Below are 21,207 nucleotides of genomic sequence, written 5' to 3'. Positions count from 1 at the left end.
CAACAGGGTCCTCCAGAGAAAAGCTCTTTCCACAGTCCCTTCCTCCCTAGCTCCTGGCTTATTCCTTTTTTGATCTTGTCCGTTCTTTCCTTCCTCCTGTTCTGCCCTTCCCTGTCTGGTGCAGCTGTGAACAGAAGAGCTGCCAGCAGTCTCTTGGGGCACGGTTTTCAGACTTGCTGGGGCTGGGGCAGGATGCGGGAGAGGATGTGAGGGAGCAGACGCTGAAAGTCCCGCACAGTCACTGCATCTGGCTCCCTCTGGTGCAGTGCTGAGCTGGCCTCCGTCCTCTCCTCTGTAGAAAATAAGGAGGCTGATGCCACCTGCCTGGCCCACACCCTGGGGAGGCTGGAGGGAGTGTTTATATTTGGTGGGGCTTAGGCCACCTCTTCAGAAGAGAGACAGGAGGGTCTTTGTTAACCCCTGAACATTGTCAGAGAGGTTGAGACCCTTTCGCTTCTGTCACTCACAGCTCGTCCCCTCTGCCGTCTCCCTTTTGGCAGGCCAGTGTCCTGAGGGTGTAGGGAACCAGACCGCAGAAGGTACTGACCTCTCCCTGTTCCCTCTGGGGCCCTGCCTTGTTCCTAGCCAACTTCACATTGCCAGACGTCGGGGACTTTCTGGACGAGGTGCTGTTCATTGAGCTGCAGCGGGAAGAAGCAGACAAGCTGGTGAGGCAGTACAACGAGGAAGGTCGCAAGGCCGGGCCACCCCCTGAAAAGCGCTTTGACAACAGAGGCGGTGGTGGCTTCCGGGGCCGCGGGGGTGGTGGCGGCTTCCAGCGCTATGACAACAGAGGCCCACCAGGGGGCAACCGAGGAGGCTTCCAGAACCGAGGGGGCGGCAGCGGTGGAGGAGGCAACTACCGAGGAGGTAAGACATCTCAAACAGCTCTCTCGGCTTTTGGCTCCCGGGACAGGGTTGAGCTTTGTGACTGCTTACTCAGTCAGCAGGTGAATTTCCCTAGCACCAGCTGTGGGCTGAATTCTGGCGGAGAACCTCGGTGAGTTAAACTCTGGGCCCTCAGGGGAACTCTCCCACTGTCCTGCTTCCCCTGGGCATTGCTCCTGAACCCATGCCCCTTTGCAGGTCACTCTGGTGTCATTTTTGCAATTCTTCCCTGCCATTTGACCATAAGCGCCTTAAGAAGAGTGGCCAGACCGAGTTTACTGCCAGTCTTGGGTTCCAGCTCAGGAGCTAGTGCAAGACAAATGCCAGGACTGTTTTTGGTTGTTTGATATTAAAACAAATAGAGAAGTGGGCTGAAGGAGGTTAATTTGCCCCAGACAGACACATCCGCCTGTAGTGTCCGTCCAGAAGGCTTCTGGGCTGAGTGGCAAAGCCCTGGGTTAGCGTGAGCTTGGGTGACACCTGATCCAGCCTGGGAGGGAGCAGGCTCAGGAAAGGCCTCCCAAGACACCAGTGTCTAGGCTGAGGTCCAGAGACCAGTGGGAGCTGGCAGGGGGCAGGGTTCTGGGCCCAGCCACAGCAGCTCAAGGGCTTAGGAGAGACTTACCCATTTGACCAAGCCTGAAGAGGACTGTCCTGGATGCTTAGTTTTGTCTTCCTGACCACCTCTTCTGATTTGTTCAGCAGCTGTCGGGATGCTGCGGACACAGTAGAAACCCAAGCAGCCCTGGTCCCAAGCTCAGTCTGGTGGGCAAGACAAGCCTGTCAGCAGACAGTGATGACTGAGTTACAGGGCTGCACAGGGGGCATGCCTGGGGATCTGGGGAGACCCAGAGTGGAGCCCCGCTCCTGAGGGTCACCAGTTCAGAGTGACACGGCCTCTCCCCTGGCTTCTCCGGTGCAGGCTTCAACCGCAGTGGAGGTGGTGGCTACAACCAGAACCGCTGGGGTAACAACAGCCGGGATAACAACAACTCTAACAACCGAGGCAGCTACAACCGGGCTCCCCAGCAACAGCCACCACCCCAGCAGCCGCCACCGCCACAGCCACCGCCCCAGCAGCCGCCGCCGCCACCCAGCTACAGCCCTGCTCGGAACCCACCGGGGGCCAGCAGCTACAACAAGAACAGCAACATCCCTGGCTCGAGCGCCAATACCAGCACCCCCACTGTCAGCAGCTACAGCCCTCCACAGGTGAGAGGACACACACACGTGTGTATGCAGGCCAGAGGAGGTGGGCCCAGGGAATGGCCAAACGGTGCTCCAGCCACGGCTCTCCATTCTTCCCTCCAGCCCTGCCCTTCTTTCTGGCAGTGCTTTTGACTCCGATGGACCCTAGGCTTTCCTTCCAGACCCAGATTAATTGGGACCCTACTTGTTCTCCCACCCCCTCACAGTCATGTGCTATGAGTGTTGGTTGCCCCAGCAAGTACATTTCTTGGTGGTGTCACTGGCCTCTACTGAATCCCCAAGAAAGCACTTGATTGGAGTTACTTTTGCCTAGGCTGGCGGGGGCTGACCCCCTTATCTCCAGCATATGGAGACAGGCCCTGAGCTTGGGAGGTCTTGCCCAGTGTCCTGAGAACTTCACTCTGGAGCAGCTCCTGGCTCAGTTCCAGTTCTCCAAAAGCCTGTGCTCAGGCTCTGGAATGCACAGGCCCCTGTTAACCAGAACAGTCCACAGCCGTTTCCTGAGTGCCTTCCACATGCCAGGCCTGGGGACAGCTGCCAAGAGACAGATGAATGGCTCCCAGTCCTGGTCTAACCAGAATGTTTCCTAGAACAGGATGGGTAGGCACAGATTCAAACCCCAGCCCCACAACATCTCGGTTCTATAACCTTGCACAAACAGTTTCACCTCCCTGGACCTCATTTTCTTTATAAAAGACTATGGAGTTGTTGGTAGAACTCATTTGCGAGGTTTGTTGTGAGGGATGGGTGGTATTTTAGCCTTGTGGGTAAGGTTCTGGAACGAGACAGACTGGAGGTCAAGTCCCAGCTCCACCACTTTTTACTGTGTGACTTGGGTCAACTAATTTCACCTCCCTGAGCTTCAAGTTCCGAACCTCTCTGTAAAATGAGGCTAGTGGAGCCTGCCTCACAGAGTGGATGGGGGAATTAGGTGGGTTAATGATACAGTCTGCACGTGGGCAGCACTTGGGAAATTGCTACTACTGTTCTCAGCAGACCTTTTCCCAAAACAACTACCACCATGTATGGAGTGCCCAGTGGCCCAGTGGCCTGTGCACTCAGGCTTCCTAAATACGCAAGGCAATCGGAAGGGGTAGTTCTGTTGTAATTCTCATTTTACAGCGGGGGGGTGGGGGAGGAGCAGTGGAATTTCAAGAGATTGCTGTGCGCCTTGCTCCCCCAGGATCTTAGAGCTGAGAGTAGAGTCCAGACCACAGCCCTCCCTCCTTCCCTGTCCCACCATGTCACAGAGCTGACCCATTTCCTCAGCCCTCAAACAGCCTCCACTAGGGAAGTTCCTTTGTGGTCCACTGCTTACAAAGGCCCTTACTCTGTCCCAGCTCAGCTGTTTCACAGCACCCTGGTTTCCTCCCCACCCTTTACAGCCGAGTTACAGCCAGCCACCCTACAACCAGGGAGGTTACAGCCAGGGCTACACGGCCCCACCACCTCCACCTCCACCACCACCTGCCTACAACTATGGGAGCTATGGCGGCTACAACCCGGCTCCCTACACCCCACCGCCGCCCCCCACCGCACAGACCTACCCTCAGCCCAGCTATAACCAGTATCAGCAGGTAGGTGCCAGACTTGGGGTGGGGGAGCAGGGGGAGGTTGGGCATAGAGACTTACGGGGGCACCCGCATGGATGTGTATTCCCAGACTGGAGTCCCTATTTATTCCTACAGAGATGGGCTGGCCTCAGGCTGGCATTCACCTGATGTAGCCGTTCCACTTACTGAAATTTCTGCACTGGCTGCTAAATAACTGGTATCCGAACCTCTTCTCCCCGGTGAAGCCACTAAATGGCCTAGCAGGGGCCTCCGAATCCTGCTTCAGCACCATGGCCAGTGTCCATTCCCCTTGGCTGGTGCTGGGCCATCATACCTGTTGTTAAGTGTTCTGAATGTGGTATCTACCTGTACCCGAAAGGACATTAGGTTGGCAAGCCAGGAGGTCTGGGCTTCAGTCCCTGACTCCCCAGCCATGGGGCATCAGGTCGGTCACTTGTCCTCCCAAGGGACCTTGGTTTCTCTGTCAGGGGACCCATGTCAGTGCACTCATCTCTGACCTGCGCGAGAGTGGGGTCAAGGCAGGAGCCAAATGTGGGTCTGGGTAAGGACAACGTGGTGCTCTTGGTTTCTCTCTCCAGTACGCCCAGCAGTGGAACCAGTACTATCAGAACCAGGGCCAGTGGCCACCATACTACGGGAACTACGACTACGGGAGCTACTCCGGGAACACACAGGGAGGCACAAGCACACAGTAGCCAGTGTGCTCCGGAGGCCCCTGCCGGCTTCCTCCACCAGCGCCCACCTTGGCCCCCTCGTCTGCCCACACTGGGTCCTGCGGTGCCGGGGGACGGGTTATCCCAGGGCTGCCTCCTTTCAGCCCACTGCCTCCCCTCCGAGGGGCTTCTTCCCCAACACAGGGCCGGGCATTTTTCTCTGGATTCAAACAGGCAACAATGACCTTTTATTTTCTGTTGTCCCCTCACCTTCTTCCTTCCCCTCCTCCTCTTCTTCCTCCTCCCTGCCTCCTTTTTGACTAAAGATCCCCGCCCCTGGTCATACAGTGAGGCTACAGTGGCTGAGGGAGGGCCCCTTCTGCCCACCTCTCCCAGCCCTGCTCCAGCCCCTCAGCTTCCCAGACCCTCATGCAGTTGGTTGTACATTCTTCCAGGAGCTGTTTTACTGTCTACTTTTCAGGATTTAAAAAAAAAAAAAAAAAAAAAAAAATCAAAAACTAAAAAAAAAGAAAAAACAGACCGACACAAAAACCCAAGTTTAAAAAGTAAAATGCAGAGGGAGGAAGCAGTGACAGATATTTTTTGGTAATTATGCTTTTTTTTTAATTTTTAGAATTTCTCTGTTTTTACTGTGGCTGTTGATATTTCATCAGGATAACCATTTCTTTGCTGAGTTCAGGTGACTGAGGAAGAGCCACACCCTCAAAACAAAACACACACAAAAACAAAACCACAGAATCATCTTTAACCTAACTTTTTATACGATGTCTCAGTTTCCCCGTAACCTTGCACACAAGCTTCTGTGTTGAGTTGAATTGTAACTGCTTTTTGTATTTGGAGAGAGTGTGACTATTGAACTTGAAACCTTTTATTCCGGGCGTCTTGGTAGTTTCTGGTGGGATTAAGCGGGCGAGGGAAGAAGGGGAGGTTGCGGGTGGGGGGGCTCCTTCCCTTCAGAACATGAAATTTCTCCCACCGCCTCCTCTCCAGAGATCTTCCAGGTGCCAGACCTAAAGGTTTTTCCTACAATGATCCTTTGATTATTTTTACTCCCCCTTGACCCATATGTTTTAACAGAATTTTAACAAACTGCACTTATTAAGAAATGTGTTTGCTTTGTTTTGTTTTCTTTCAATAAATGACATGGCACCTCCTAGCAGGAACGAAGCAGGGTTGAAACCCTGAAGTATTACTGCAGTTGGCCTTTAATTGGGGTGGGACGTTTTCAGAGGGGACATTATTTACTCATCCATTAAACACTTACTGAGGGTTTCATGTGCCTGGCCCTGTTTTTGGTGCTGGGACTCTCAGTTTAAAATCCACTTTCATTTTAAAGCAGTTCTCTGGTCCTTCCTCTTGTCCATTCACAGCCCCAATTCTCTCCAGGAATTTGTGACTAGAAGGCATGGCAGGTCCCTAGGCGGAGGGTGAGGTAGGGCTGATGGGATGGGGACCAGGGCTGGATTGTTGGGCGTCCTCATGGGGTGTGACTGCCCATCCACCTCGGTCCTGGCCTTGGGTGCTGGACTTAGGACGTGTCCTACCTGCAGTCCTGGATCCAGGCTAGTGGGGATTCCAGGAACTTCTTTATCCAGCCACTATGTGTTAGGTACTTGCCTTGTGCCTCACTCTCTCTGGACAGTGCTGGGGATACAGCACAGTCAGGGCAGTCCTGAGCCCGGCTCTCACGGGTCTCCCAGTCCAGAGGTAACACAGACTTGCCATCAGATGGTGACAGCACTGAGTGGTCAGCTGTGAAAGCCTGAGGGTTAGGAGTGTAGTAAGGGGAGGTCTTCTGGAAAAGGGAACAATTTTTTAAGTAGCCAGGGTAGTTTGTGTTTGCATCCCCATGTAGCCTAGTGTCCTCTCCCGGCAACGAGTCATTTCTTTATCCCCTCTGGATATGTGGTGTTCCCAGTGATATTGTGAGGGCCAATGCTGGGGCACAGGAGTGCCAGTTGAGCCCCATCCCTTGCCTAACAGGAAGTACCTCAGAGCCTTATGAATGGGACACAGGCTGCAAAAAGAGGAGGAAGGCTGACTAGTTTTGAGGTCAGGGATGAGGCATCTGAATGTGAGATGGAGCCAAAATTGGTGGCTAGTTGGGCTAAAAGGGACCCTAGAGTGCCCCTCTCTGCCTGCTCAGGGAGAGCGGGAGGGGAAGGGCCGCAGATCTCTCTGGAAAGTCCCCTTCCTTGCTGGTCCACATGTTGGGCAACAGCACCCTCTGCTGGCTTCTCTGAGTAAGTTCTTAAATTTAGTTCCCACCCATCCGGTGTGGCAAATGGGCCTCTAGGTCCCTTATCCTGGCAATGCAAATGGGAAGTTATTTCTCTGCTCCTGTCCAGTGTCTGGATCATTGCACCAGCCTCCTCACCGATCTCCCTTACCTCCAGTCCCTTACCCTCATGCTTTCCCCCTCCTGCCTGCTACCCGAAGGATAAAGGAACTCAAGCTACTTAGTGTGGCTTAGAGAGGCCCTGTGTGCCTGACCCCTGGTGACCTCCCTGGCTTCATATTCTGGTGCTCCCCCTTTGAACTTAAGATTGGTGGTTGGTTCTGGGGGAGTCACAAATCTCTCAATCCAAATGCCATCAGCTCTGCTTTGGAAAATACACGTGTACATGGAATTTTGCATAAATATTCAAGAGGTTCTCAAATACTCTGCAGCCCAACCGTGGCCTTCCAAGTTAGAACATTTTTATTCCCTGACCACACTGAAGTCCTTGGCAGTAGCCAGAAAGATCCATGCCTGCCTTCCCCTCTGGGTCTTTGCCTTGCCCTTCCTGCTGCCTGAAACCTTCCTCTTTAATTCCTGCTCATCCTTTAGGTCTCAGCTTGGGTGTCCTCTCCTCCTAGAAGGAAACCTTTCCTGACCCTCTAGGCTGGGGTGGACAACCCCATCAGAGCCCGGGCCACTCAAGGGTGGTCACTTGTGATATGTCTGTCGCTTTGTTGGTAACACACCTGAATGAGTCACTACCATCACCTGGAGTAGATCATGACCAGGGTTGTCCCCGTTCACATCTGCAAATTCTTCAGGTCCTGGAACACAGCAGGAAATTCTATCTGAGCTCACCACCCATCTCATGCTAGCCAGGGACTGGCTTTGATCACAGAAGCAAGAAACAAAGCTTAGTAGATATTTTTTGAGGTGGTGACGGAAAAGGGGGATGGATTGGAGTCTAAACCAGAGCACAAACCCTCAAGAGGCTCTGCGCGGTGGCCATTCAACCATCCGTCCCAAAAGTAAGCATGCCAGGCTCTGGAGTCCCAGCAGTGAACAGGTTGTACGATAGTTCAGATCCCTCCCGATCGTGCAATTCAGTAGCGGGTCAGATGGGGGTGGGGGGAGGGCGTGGAAGAGCCTCTAACTCGGGTGTCCTTTACGTTCCCGGCGGCGGGACCTGAGGGAGACACGCATGCGCATAGGAAGGTCCACCTTCACCCCGGAACTGTTGTTTCGGGCTTGGCGGAGCATCGGGCCCCCCGGAGTGTGCTCAGCCGGAAGTGGCCGCCGAGGGCCTGGGGCCGGGATCGGCCTGTAGAGCCTACCGCGGCGGCTAACTAGTAGAGATTCAGGATGGAGGCCGTGGCCACCGCGGCGGCGGCCAGGGAACCCGATGAAGGTGAGGTCCCGGCCGCGCGGAGGCGGCGGGAGGGTGGGGTGCGGTGTCACTGGGAAATGATTCCCCGTGGGCGCACAGGAGGACTCTTTATAGGGGGACACCTGCCCTCGGGTCTACCAGTCCCCTTCGCCACCTTGTCCAAATTAATCCTTCTCTTGTTGCGAGTTGCCGTCCTTTTACCCCGTCTTCTCCCCCGAAATTAACCTCTCCCAAGTTCCGGGCCAGGCTGACCCGATTCCTTACCAGGCTAACTCTCGGGTCAACATAGACTTGCCCCCTGTCCCGGCTGAGTCCCAGTGTCCCAGTCCACCCTGCCTCTCAGTTACCTCCCCTGCATCGCACTGACCCTCCCCTCGCCCCAGGCTGACCTTCCTCCTGTCCCACGCAAACTCTGCTTATTCCAGGTTCACGGTTCCCCCATTTCATTCTCATTCCCCTTTCTCCGCAGTCCACAGTGCCATCTGCCTCCTCGGGTCCTTACTCCATTTCTGTGCTCCCTCCATTACTCCCCTTTGCATTTTCAGTCTCCTTATTTCTCCCGACGCCTTCCCATCAGTATCTAAAACGCTTTCGTTTTGCTCATCTTAAAATTTCATCCCGCTGCTTCAGAGTCATCCCAGGTGGGTCGAGGTGTGGTTGGGAGATTGGCTGAAACGTCCCTGGCCAAGCGTTGGTCATTGTTGAAGCTGGATAGTGGGGATATGGGGTGGGAGGGGGAATATGGTCCTCTTCTCGACATTTGTGCATGTTGGAAATTTTCCATTAAAGAAATGTTTTAACCTGGGGCGCCTGGGTGGCTCAGTCGGTTAAGCTTCTGCCTTCGGCTCAGGTCATGATCCCGGCGCCCTGGGATCGAGCCCCACATCGGGCTCCCTGCTCAGCAGGAAGCCTGCTTCTCCCTCTCCCACGCCCCCTGCTTGTGTTCCCTCTCTCACTATCTCTCTCTGTCAAATAAATAAATAAATAAAATCTTTAAAAAAAAAATGTTTTAACCTAAAAAGAATATCTATCCCTCAGTTCCATGCGCCTTCCGATACCAGTTATCTTCTCCAAAGAGTCATTCACACCTGTCTGTTTCTTCACCTCCCACCCACTTGCAGTCTGGCTTTTACCTCCAGAAACTGCTCTAATCAAGGTTGCCAGTGGCCTCTCCGCCCCACCCCACCCCCGCCCCGTGTAGTTAAACGGGGTCACCCCATTCAGGTTTTCTCTTACTAGACTACTTGGAGAGTTCAGTGCCATTGATCTCCCCATACTTCTTGAAAGTTGTCCCTTGCTTTTTTTTTCTTTTTAAGATTTATTTATTTTAGAAAAAAAGAAAGGAGAGAGTGGGGGGAGGGGCAGAGTGAGAGAATCTTCAAGTGGACTCCCCATTGAGCAAGGAGCCCATAGCCCGACTCAGCTCCATCTCAAGACCCATGAGATCATGACCTGAGCCGAAACCAAGAGTTGGACGCTCGACCTACTGAGGCACCAGGTGCGGCCCCCCACCCCTTGGTTTCTGTGACACCACTCTTTCCCTTTCCCTTCCTCTCTCTCAGGCTCCTCCTGATCAGCCTCGATCAGTTTTCTGTGGCTGCTGCAGCAGGTGACAAGCTGGGGGGCTTAAAACAAGAGAAATGTATTCTCAGTTTTGAGGGCCAGAGGTTTGAAATCGGTACCACAAGGCTGAAATCAAGGTGTTAGCAGGACCAAGGAGGGGCTCCCTCAGAGGCTCTTCCAGCTTCTGGTGACTCCTGGCGTTCCTTGGCTTGTGGCCACATCACTCCGATCTCTGCTTCTGTCTGTCTTCACGTGACATTCTCTTCTGTGTATGTCTAGTCTCACTTGGACTCTCTCTTAACGGATACTCATCATGACCCACCTGGACAATCCAAGATAATCTCCCTGTCCCAAGATCCTGAACTTGATCACATCTGCAGACACCCATTTTTTGGCCATCAACAGTAACACAGGCTCCAGGAATTAAAGCGTGGCTGTCTTTTCGGCGGCCCATTCTGTAGCCTTGCGTGGCCTCCTTCCTAGGCATGGCTTCTCCCTGTCCCGTCGGGGCTCTTTCCTAGTCCACTCTTCTCTTGTCCCTCACACTCCCCTTGCCCTCCCCATGACCTCTCATTTCCTTCGGCTTTGGTTCCTGTCTTGGCTCCATAGCTCTGTCCCCAGCCCTGCACTTTTCTCCTGAGAAGTCTCTAGCCCCACGGACCAGCAGTCTCTTAGATGCTCCCCTTGAATGTCCCCTGGGCCCGTCCTACCTTCCATGTCCCAAACTGGCCTCAGCATCTCCTCCCATCCCCAAATCTGCTCCTTGTCCGTGACTGTCTCAAGGACAGTTTGACTAGTCCCCAGACCTGAACCCCGGATCTGAACTGGATGCATCCCTCGCCTCCCAGCCCTTCAGCCCCATGGCTTGTCTACTCAGCCTCCTGAGCATCCTTCTAACTACCACCCCTTCCTATGCCCTCCCCCACACCCTCTGCCCTGGTCCAGCCCAGTCTTCTCTGGTCTCAGTGATTAAAACCCTCCCTGAAACCCACTGCACTTGTAACCCTCACCCCCTCCCTCTTCTCCGTCCCAGCCAAGCTGCCCAAAGGAGTTGCCTGTACTTTGTCTTCTCTTATTTTCTGGCCTCTCAGCCTCACTCCAGTTCCCACACCTTTTGAGAAACAGTTCTCGACAAGGTTTGCCTAGCGCCCAGCTTGCCTGTTACCAGCGCCCGTGTTGTCTTTGACGGTCCTAGCTCCCCCATCACACTGGCTGTTCCGAGGGCAGGTGTTGGACTGGCTCACTCCTGTGGATCCTCAGCACGGCCCAGCTCAGGACATCACACAGATTTAGAGTTGCTGAAGAGTGGCTGGATGAATGTGTGAATGAGTAGGAGAGAGAGAGAGGGAATGAGTGAACAATTTGTGGATGTGTTAGTGATTTTGTGTGCAAGTAAAAAGGCAAAGAATTGTATGAGTTAGTGAATGAGGTGGTAAAGGACAAGTAAACGCACCAAGCACCCTCCTGCCTCAGGGCCTTTGTACTGGCTGTTCCCTTTCCATAGACCTCTCTTCCTCCCAGAATGTCATGGCTCAGTCCCTCACCACCTCAGGTCTCTACTGAAATGTCACTTTTTTGGCAAGGTCTTCTCTGACTGTCCCATTTAAAATTGCAGCCTGGGAGGGGGGGGGGGCGCCTGGGTGGCTCAGATGGTTAAGCGTCTGCCTTCAGCTCAGGTCATGATCCCGGGGTCCTGGGATCGAGCCCCGCATTGGGCTCCTGGCTCAGTGAGGAGCCTGCTTCTCCCTCTGCCTCTCTCCCTGCTCATGCTTTCTCTCTCTGTATCTCTGTGTCTCAAATGAATAAATAAAATCTTTAAAAAATAAATAAATAAATAAATAAATAAAATTGCAGCCTGGGGCGCCTGGGTGGCTTAGTCAGTGAAGCATCCGACTCTTGGTTTCGGCTCAGGTCATGATCGTGCGGTGGTGGGATCGAGCCCCACGTTGGGCTTGTGCTCAGTGCGGAGTCTGCTTCAGATTCTTTCTCCCTCTCTCCCTCCTCATCTGCCCCTCCCCTTTCTATCTCAAATAAATTAAATTAAATTGCAGCCTTCCCCCACTGACCCCACTCCCCCCTCCTTCCCTCTTCATTTTTCTACACAGCTCTCGGAACCACCCAACAGACTGTATGTTTGCTAACACATCATATGTTTTCAGTAATTATGTTTTTCACGGTCCACGTCCCCTACTAAAATGTCAACTTTGTGCATCCTGTGGTATCTCTGGGACCTAGAACAGTGCCCAGGACATAGTAGGTGATCGGGAAACGTAAAATGAGTCTTTTCCACCCACCCCACCTCCCCCACACTCCCATCCCAGGACTAACACATCTCCCCTTCCCCCACAGGCTGCACACAGCCCGGTACTGGGCACTGGGGGGAGCTGAGCTGGACACCGGTCCCACCCAGACCCCAGGACAAGGTGGAGGCTGCAGAAGGAGCGCCAAGGGCCCCAGATGATGACACCCCCGGGGCTGAGAACGCGGCGGTGAGTGCCATGCTGCGCGCCGTGGCCGCCAGCCGCCTGCCTGTGTGCAGCCAGCAGCAGGGCGAGCCTGACCTCACCGAGCGGGAGAAGGTGGCCATCCTGGGCCAGCTGTACCATGAGAAGCCGCTGGTGTTCCTGGAGCGCTTCCGCACGGGCCTCCGCGAGGAGCACCTGGCCTGCTTTGGCCACTTGCGCGGCGACCATCGTGCAGACTTCTACTGTGCCGAGGTGGCCCGGCAGGGCAGTGCCCGACCCCGCACCCTGCGCACCCGCCTACGTAACCGGCGCTACGCTGCCCTGCGTGAGCTCATCCAAGGTGTGAGGACAGGTGGGCTGGGCGGGCGGGGAGACTGAGGCAGAGGAAGTAAGAAACAAGGATGCAAGAGCGGAGACACGGACAGAGGTCCTGGAGATAAGTTTTGAGACAGGGACACAGGGAGGTGGAAACAGACACGTGAAGCAATGAGGCAAGATGGGTAGAGACGGGGACCCAGGGGAAGGGACCGGCAGTGAGAAGGGTCAGAATTAGTAGATGACACAAGTGCCATCTCACAGAACCCAGCACTGTGATAAGTGGTTATCCCTCAGGAAAACGAGATCCCCTCCCTCACACCATGCACAGAAGCGCTGAGGAAACCCAGGGGGGTCTGTCTGTGACTCTGGGGACACACAGGCCCTCTGAAACAAGGCATGCGTCTGGAAGGCACGGTACCTTCTCGACCGCAGCATAATTAGAAGCATCTTTGTGACGAGAGACACCAGAACTAAAGTGGAAAGAGGAGAGCAGGGGCGCCTGGGTGGCTCGGTCGTTAAGCGTCTGCCTTCGGCTCAGGTCATGATCCCAGGGTCCTGGGATCCAGCCCCACATCGGGCTCCCTGCTCGGCAGGAAGAGAGCCACTCCCCCTGCTTGTGTTCCCTCTCTCGCTGTGTCTCTGTCAAATAAGTAAATAAAATCTTAAAAAAAAAAAAAAATAGAGGCAAGCAAACGAGGCAGAGAGCGAGGGAAGATTCTGGTTAGGGTGAAGACTCAGGCCCTAGAGCCAGGGAGATGGAGAGGGTGGGGCACAGCGACAGGTCGGGAAGGAGATGGGAGGGAGGAGGGACGAATGAATGGGGGGTGAGGTGACAGACACGGAACCCGGGAGGGCCAGGTGGGTGGAGGCAGAGCGGCAGAAACAGAGCCAGGGAAACGGAGGGAGAGAAACAGAATATGGTGGGTAACCCCAGAAAGAGAGAGATGAGTAAGAGAGGGGGCAGGACAGGGACGGTCACAGACCCCAGTGCTGCAGAGGCCAGAATTCTGGGCAGATTCTCACCCTGGGCTCTGAAGGCGGGGCTGGGACCGGTGGGTGGGAGGAACTGGGCAGGTGTAACGGTTTTCTGAGGGACAGAGCCCCCTGCAGGAACAGGCAGCCAGGGGACACAGGAAGGTCCCGGGTTTGGGGGTGGTGGAGAAGCCAAACCCACCGGAGGGATGGTTGCAGAGGAGAGCACTCTGGGGAGAGGTGAGATGTGGGGTCTGGAAGACCACCAGGGGTGCCCACATCTGGCCTGTCCAGCTGTGTGCACGGACAGCCACACGTGCTCTGCATCCTGGCTCCTGTGTGCAGGACCCTTGCCTGTGGCCTCCTGCACGCTGACTCGCAGACGCTCCCAGACACGCACGCAGGAGGGTGTGCACCCCTGTGAGACCAGGCACAGCGACGGGCAGGGGCCCCAGAACACCAGCGCCTCGCGGCCCAGGCTGGCCAGGGCCGAGCACGGCGCACACAGGAGTACACGTGCAGCCACGGGGCCAATGACGCGCCCACGGGCCCTCAGGCCGCCGCGTGCTCTCCCGCCCGTCTGAGTGCGCACGCGCACGCCGGCCCTTGTGCACGCATGGCTTCCTAGAAGCGCGATCGTGGGGCCGCGTCTGCTCAGACGGGCCGGCCCCGCGCGCAGGCCCCTGACCCCGGGCGCGCCGTGTCTCCGTGCAGGCGGCGAGTACTTCAGCGACGAGCAGATGCGGTTCCGGGCCCCGCTGCTGTACGAGCAGTACATCGGGCAGTACCTAACCCAGGAGGAGCTCAGTGCCCGCGCCCCGGCCCAGGAGCCGCCCAAGCCCGGCGCCCTCGGCACCCCCGCCTGCCCGCTCTCTGACCTGCTGCTCCAGTCCTACCAGGAGCGGGAGCTGCAGCAGCGGCTGCTCCAGCAGCAGCAGGAGGAGGAGGCCTGCCTGGAGGAGGAGGAAGAGGAGGAGAACAGCGATGAGGAAGGTGAGGGCCGGTTCCAGGGGGCTCCCAGGCTGGGCCCCCGAACTGCAAGAGCAGACCTCGCATCCCTCCCCTGACTGGCCTGAGTGCCCAGGCTCTTCCCAGTGCTTCCAGCATCTCTGCCCCCCACTCCTCAAAGGCACCCAGCAGTCGCTCCCCTCCAGGCCATTGCCCACGCTGTTCCCTCTGCCAAGAATGCCTTCCCTTCGCCGGCCTCCAGGTAGCAGGTCCCGACCCTGTTCTCCAGCCTCCAGAGCACTGTACTGTCATTGTGTGTTTGGCTGTGGCCCGGGAGGGCAGGACAGGGGCTGTCTCGGTCACCACTGTGTTCCCAGTGCCACCAGGACAGAGGAGGCGGCTCTCCGTGGTTGTGTTTTCAGCCCTTCCCCGAGTGCACCGCTCACATCTTCCCCGCTGTGGGTGTCCGCCCCTACAGACCAGAGCCCCAGCAAAGACTCGGAGGCCTGGGTCCCCGATTCAGAAGAGAGGCTGATCCTGCGGGAAGAGTTCACCAGCCGGATGCACCAGCGCTTCCTGGACGGCAAGGATGGGGACTTTGACTACAGGTGACTCAGGCTTCCCCCTCCCCCCCCCCCGCCCCCGCCCAGCCCCCAGCCGGGCAACCCACAGCCCTCGGCCTGGCTCAGATGGCATAAGGGTCTCAGATGAGCCAGAGATCAGTGGGCGTCCTTGGACTAGCTTTGTGCATCTTTGAGCGTCAGTCCCCTCACCGGAAGAAGGGACTGAGCCGGGCTGACGGCTCAAATTTGACAAAACGCTGAAGTATTTGCGTTCGGGTGAGTGGTGGTGGCCTGGTAGGATGCCACTGCCCCAAGCCCCCCAGGTGTCCCCCAGGCAAGCCAGCTTCTTCCTCAGGCCCCCAGACCTCCTCATGCTTCAGGAAGTAGCCACTGGCAGGGTTAATGCCTAGCACAGAGGGGCCTGTGGTGGCTGCCCTGCAGTCTGCTTGCTGTCCCCACCGTAACCCCAGGGCGAGACACACAACCACTGCTTTGGGAAGGATTTTGCCATCAGGGAAGAGGACACCGAAAAAGTGAAGTATCGGAGTCAGAGATAAAAAGGTTTTGACAACTGAGGCAGTCCTGCCTGGTGGGTGTGGCAGCTGAGGCTTCAAACCCAGCCCCGGCAACACACGAACAGGCCGACCCTCAGCAGTTGCATGGGGAGCACCAATGCCACAGCCCCCAGGAGCACTGCCGGCCTGATCTAGGGCCCCCCGGCTCCGGAGGCAGGTCTGGCTAATCCAGACCTTCCAGGTGGGGTGGAGCCTCTTGGCCCGAGTTCCCACAAAAATCGGGGCGCAGAGCACCTGGGCCGTGGGGAGCCCCCAGAAAGCCAGGTGCCCATGAGGAAATTGGGCCTGGCATGAGGATTAGGGATGAGGGGGGATCAAAGCCCAACCCCCCTGGAGGGCAGCTACTGGGCAGTAGGGCCAGTGGGTCCCTTCTCTGCATGCCGCTACCACGTGCTGAGCACCTGCTGTGTCCAGACTCTGGGGATGAAGCAGTGACCAAAGCCAATGATGAAAGGGTTCCCTGCCCTGAAGGGAGTCCCACTCTAGTGAGGAAGCAAAAGAAGTTTGTAGCATCTGGTGCTGATGGGGCCATAAAGAAAATTAAGGCAGGGTCCAGGGGCGGGGAGTTGGAATGAGGTGGCCAGGGAAGGATCTCCGAGCAGGTGACGTTTCAGCAAAGACGTGCAGGATGTGAGGGGTGAGCAACATGAATATCTGTGGTCAGAGTGTTCCTGGCGGGGGGAGCAGCAGGTGCAAGGATCCTGTTTGCAATTTAGGATCACTTGACACCTTAGGGCAGACACTGCTCAGCACCGTTGACCTTTCGGGCCAGATCATTCTTCTGTGGAGCATTGGCCTGTGCGCGGTAGCGAGTTGAGAGGCGTCCCTGGTGTTGAGTCACTGGGGGCCAGTAGGAGCCCCCCAGTTGTAACAACCAGAATGGCTCCAGTCCCCTGAGGGGCAGAATCGTCCTGGTTCAGAACCACTCTCTGGGGAATGGGGGTCCTCCTGTCCCCACATCTTCCAGCTTTTTGAGAGAAACCAGAAGTTTTTATGTAAAATCTCAGCTTTGGAAAATGTTGCCTTTTGCTTGAAGCCCTGAGAGACTCCTAGCCGCCGCCCCGCCCCACCCCCCCGCAGGGGGGCAGCTCCCATTTACGGCCTTTGACTTTGGGGGTCCCAGCGCCTCTGAAGAGTGAGAAGCAGCCGGGCCCACAGAGCCAGCCCCTGACAGCCCCCTCCCCCTGCAGCACCGTGGATGACAACCCCGACTTTGACAACCTGGACATCGTGTCGCGGGATGAGGAGGAGAGGTACTTCGACGAGGAGGAGCCCGAGGACGCGCCCAGCCCAGAGCTGGATGGGGACTGAGGGCCGCCGCCGCCCGCCCTGCCCGCGACGCCGTCTGGGGGACGGCCGCGCTGGCTCTGGTGCCATCCCAGCCGACTCCCTGCCCGCTCTGTGTGCGGGGTTCCCTGCCTGCCCCCCCCCCCCCCCCCCCCCCCCCCTGAATCTCAGGGTCTCTCTGGCTCACTTGCTTTTCCTCCCTGCCTTTGAGTCTCTTGCTTTCTGCCATCCCCCTCCCTCTTTGAGCACCTCACTGGCTTTCCTCTCTGCCTTTCTTTCTGTCCCCTTCCCTGCACCCGGGCCTCTGTCCCCACGACAGGGCCCAGGCTGAAGGTCGTCCCCTTGACCGAGGCCCTTCGTAGCTGGAGCCGGCCGGGACAATGTCCGTGCCCCGTGTAGGGTCCGGGTGAACCCCGGGCTTCGCCCCCGGCCTCTGCCTGTTTCCCGCCTCTGTGCAGGTGCGGCGCGCGCCTCCCTGCCTCTGTTTCGTTCCATCTCCCTCAGCCTCGCTCTGGGCCTCTGGCTCTTCCCGCTGTACGCTCCCATCTCGCGGCCCCCATGCTACCTCTGGCCCTCCGTCTGCTTCTCAGCCTTTCTCTCTCTCTCTCTCTCTCTCTCTCTCTCTCGTTCTCTCTCGTTTCAGTGTCGTTCCCCCACCCCCACCCCCCGGCCCGGCTGCTGTGGGTAGCAGAGCCCTGACTGCTGAGGAAGGCGGCCTCGCTGGGCGGGCTACCAGCTGTCACCTCTCCCTCAGGACCCAGACTTGGGAGGGGGGTGCAGGGGCAGCACCGGGGCCATGGGCCTGCCAGCTTGGGTGTGGCGGGAGGGGGCACAGGGAGGGGGACTCTCCCCTCTCAGCCCCACTGCCCCTCTCTTTCCCCGGCCGCAGTGTTCCCTTCCTTCACTTCCTCCGCCTCCTTCTCCCTCTCCTGTTTACACTCCCCAAATACGCACAGGCTGTTATCATGGGTCCTGAGTCATCCCACACACAGCCTGCCCCAGCGTCCCTGCCCCCAGCTGGCCACAGGGCCCGCCCCACAGAGCCCCCTTCCGCCCCCGGCTAATGCGAGCCAGATGGCCTCCCGGTGACTCAGCCACTGGCCTGTGGGAACCCAGGCGTCCCGCCTTCCCATGCCCCCACACTCAGCTGCTTGCAGGGAGGGCCATGGGCCACGGGGCAGAGAGGTGGGGCCTGGGGACCCCTCGCTCCTGGGAGCCAGAATGATGGCACCCTGCCATAGCCAAGCCTGCAGGACCCTCAGAACCACCTCCTCAGGCACACGGCCCAGAGTAAGGGGGAGACCCTGAGGCCTCCCGGGGCCACAGCTCTTGACCCCTGGGTCAAGCAGGACTAGAGCCAGACACAGAAAGTGAGAGCTGGCCGAAAGGCCAAGGGACATTCACACGGAGAGACGGTTAAGTATGGAAGCTCCCGGTTAGCAGTTCTATCCCTCTGCCGGGCCTGGCGCCACACTGAATCCTCCTGACAACCCTGTGAACTAGGGACTCGCCTCCATTCCATAGGTGAGTCAGGGGAGGCCAGAAGGGAGGTGTTAGTTGGTCGACGCCGCATGGCCAGTGAAGATGAAAAACCAAGTCTAGACCTCACAGGTCCTGGAGACCATCCTCCTAGGCTGCGTGTCAGCTTTCAGGTCAGGGCCACCTGGAGCGGTCGGATGTATGGACTTGCTCGAGAAGACCAAGAAAGAGATGGCTTTGGAGGGTGATAGCTAAGCTTGGGGGGGGAGGTGTCCCATGCGCTCAGCACCGCCCTGCACAGGGGCGTGGAAGTCGGCACCTGGACAGGAAGCATCGCGGCCCCCCCTGCGCCGCCCGGACGGTCCGCACTGCTGCCCCGGCTCCTGCGGAAGCCCAGGATGGGCCGGCAGGGCCCGGAGAGCCCGAGGCTGACGGGTGTTTGCCCCTCGGGGACGTGTGCGCGCCCGCCCGCCCGCCCGCAGGCCCAGCGAGCTTTTCTAGCACGGGGAGCAGCCCTGCGTGATGTGCGCGGTTTTGGCCAGTCTGTCATTGGATCGTTGATGTTGTTTGTGATATACTTTGCCGGACGCAGACTCGTTACATAATAAAGTGATGAGAGACAACAGCAGCTGAGTCAGAATTAGGGTTAGTCAGATGGCGGAGACAGAGGTGGGGCCAGTCAAGAGGGACTGCGGGAGACACGCCCCCGGCACAGCCCCCGCGGCTGCGACCCGGAGGTGCCCCAAGGGGCGCCTGGCCCTCCGCCCCCAGCCCTGGGTCGGGGCGGACGGAGAGGCTGAGTCAGGGAGGGAAGGCCCGCTGGGGGAGAGCCCCTCCGTGGGCATCCGGCCCCCACCCCGTCTCCCGTCTGTCGTCCTGCCGGCTGCCGCCCGCACCCCTGTCTGACCCCCCTGCGTGTCCTGCCCTCGCATCCTGGCCCTCCCACCACTGCCCTGCTGCGCCTCTCCTTCTACCCCTGCTCTGCTTTGCCTCCGCGCTTCTGGCCGCCCGAAGCTCCCATCACTTCCGACCTCCACTCTTGCCCCGCCAGTCCTGCCCAGGAGCTCTGCCACCCCTCTCGCTTCCCTCCCGCTCCATCCTCCACACCGGTCCCTGAGCCTCCGCGACCATTCCTGTGCCTTCCTCCCGGAGTCTCCGCCCCCACGTCTCCCTCTCCCTGCGGTCCCCGGCCTGCCCCTTCACCCCTGTTGGCTGGCCTCTCTTCTCTGTCTCCCAGACTCTGGGAAGCCCAGTGAGGACATCCAGAGGGTCGCTGGTAGCCCCTGGGAGCCCAGGATGAGGGGTCGCTGACACACCCCCATCCGGGAAGGGGCAGTGAGGCCATAGCCTGTCTGGCCAGAAGGAAGTGTCTGCACTGTGGCCTGGTCACCCCCGCCCCCAGGACCTGCCGGGCTGCCGCCGCCACCCCCGGGCTGGGGCCGAGTAAACACAGCCGCCCGGCAGCTGGGATATTTATACCGAGGTCTGGGCGCAGGTCCAGTGCCCACCACAGCCCCTGCCCTGCCCGCCCGCCACGGCCAGCCCCAGGCCAGCGTGGCACCAGCCGGCGAGGGGACACACCGCAGATGCAGCCTCCACTCAGCACAGAGGCCTCTGGGCGTGTCGCTCGGGATGCCCGCGGCTTCCCTGGGGACACACCATGCCCCTCCTGCCCTGGAAACACCAGCACAGAATGCAGACCTGCAGGACACACGGCCACCCCACCGAAAACTCAAAACACCTCGAAAATCACGTGGTGCAAAAAAGAGACCCACACCACAGCTCACACGCCAAAGCCACCAGCCCACATACGGGGAGACAAAATGCAAACACCATCTGCGCATGGAGCGGAGGACGCCAGTCTCGGCATGGACACACACTCGCACTAACACACGAGGAGGGTGACAGCAAGTGTGTTGGAGACACACCCCACAGACACAACGTGCTCAGAATAGCAGCGAGGCACACACGGATCACAGACCTCCCCCAGAAACAAGCCGCCCAGACACACGAACACCAGGAACTGCCCCCCCCACACACACACAGCTGCACTGAAAACACAGCTCAGCTAGCGAACACAGAGCACAACAGCTCCCGGAAACACGCCTCCCTCACAGACACCCAGACATGCACAGAAAACATCCACACTTCGAGTCACACTTACCGAAGAACACACAAATTTACACCCAGAGAGCAAGAGCAAAGATGTTGAGAAAAAATGCAGACACACGGCACGCCCCAGGGATACGACCCCACTCCTACACACAGACTTGCCGAGACACGGTGTCATGTCACAGAGCCCAGAGAGGACATGGGCTTCTAGACAGAAACCCAAAACTCGGACCCACACACAGCACAGTCAGACACACAGAGGGGACACATGTTGGGGATGCACACTTGGACAGATGCTGTTCACACTCAGCACTGCCAGCCGGCACCCGCTGGTGTGTTAGAAACCCGCATGCTGGACACACAAAATCCACAGCACAAAGCTTGTAGACACACACACACACACACAGGTTCTGAACATGTTCAAATTTACATTAGAAACCCAAAAGACACCACTCACGATGTTGGGGGGGGGGGGGTTTTCTCTCTCCCCCCCCCCCCCCCCGCCCCCTCCCTTGCTTGCCCTGCTCCTTCCAGCTGACCCAGCTCCCAGGCCTGTCTGGGGGAGGGGGCAGGAAGGCCTGAGCTGGCCTCCCCGGCCCCGCTTCCTGCCCCGTGGGGGCCGGACGGGAAGCTGGGGCTCCAGCCGGAACCCAGGCTCCCCCCACGACTTCCCTCCCCTCCCGGGTCGGCCCGCAGGAGCGGGGGAGGGGAGCGGGGCTCCCCGAACCCCGGGTCCTGCCCCGGCGCTTGGGCGCAGGGCCAGGGGCCAGGACTCCCTTGTCCCCACGGGGCCTGCCCCGCCCCCCCGCGGGGCCGGGGGTGCCGGGTAGCAGGGCAGGGGCTGCCCGCAGGCAGTCCAGGAAGGTGCTGAGCCCGCAAGTTTCCCTTCCTGGGCGGCCTCCGCGCCAGCTCAGCCGGGCGGGCAGGTGGGCGGGGTGTGTCACGAGGGCGTGGCGAGGGCTCGGGCCACCG

The 21,207-nt window shown here is 58.1% G+C and overlaps 2 protein-coding genes across 7 annotated transcripts in view; both read left to right on the top strand.

Annotated features, from left to right (window-relative positions):
- HNRNPUL1 (heterogeneous nuclear ribonucleoprotein U like 1) overlaps window positions 1-5,451 on the top strand; it is a 37,420-nt gene extending 31,969 nt beyond the window's left edge. For all 6 annotated transcript variants that reach the window (XM_025858606.2, XM_073890373.1, XM_025858605.2 and 3 more), the window contains exons 12-15: window positions 586-870; window positions 1,811-2,100; window positions 3,483-3,674; window positions 4,250-5,451. In XM_025858606.2, coding sequence (XP_025714391.1) covers window positions 586-870; window positions 1,811-2,100; window positions 3,483-3,674; window positions 4,250-4,366 — 884 coding nt within the window. In that variant the 3' untranslated portion in view covers window positions 4,367-5,451. The remainder of the gene's footprint in view (window positions 1-585; window positions 871-1,810; window positions 2,101-3,482; window positions 3,675-4,249) is intronic.
- A 2,250-nt stretch (window positions 5,452-7,701) lies between these two features.
- Window positions 7,702-18,748, top strand: CCDC97 (coiled-coil domain containing 97). The gene is made up of 5 exons (XM_025858609.2): window positions 7,702-7,974; window positions 11,866-12,321; window positions 13,986-14,264; window positions 14,698-14,827; window positions 16,548-18,748. The coding sequence occupies exons 1-5, from the start codon at window positions 7,929-7,931 to the stop codon at window positions 16,666-16,668; spliced, it is 1,032 nt and encodes a 343-aa protein (XP_025714394.1). The 5' UTR covers window positions 7,702-7,928; the 3' UTR covers window positions 16,669-18,748.
- Window positions 18,749-21,207: the final 2,459 nt, after the last annotated feature.

This window comes from Callorhinus ursinus, unplaced genomic scaffold (assembly GCF_003265705.2).
Source record: "Callorhinus ursinus isolate GAN/ISIS: 27379988/994484 unplaced genomic scaffold, GSC_fseal_2.0 scaffold144, whole genome shotgun sequence".
Lineage (NCBI taxonomy): Eukaryota > Metazoa > Chordata > Mammalia > Carnivora > Otariidae > Callorhinus > Callorhinus ursinus.
Note: the sequence above shows the minus strand (reverse complement) of the source record. Positions and strands in the feature narration are given on the sequence as shown.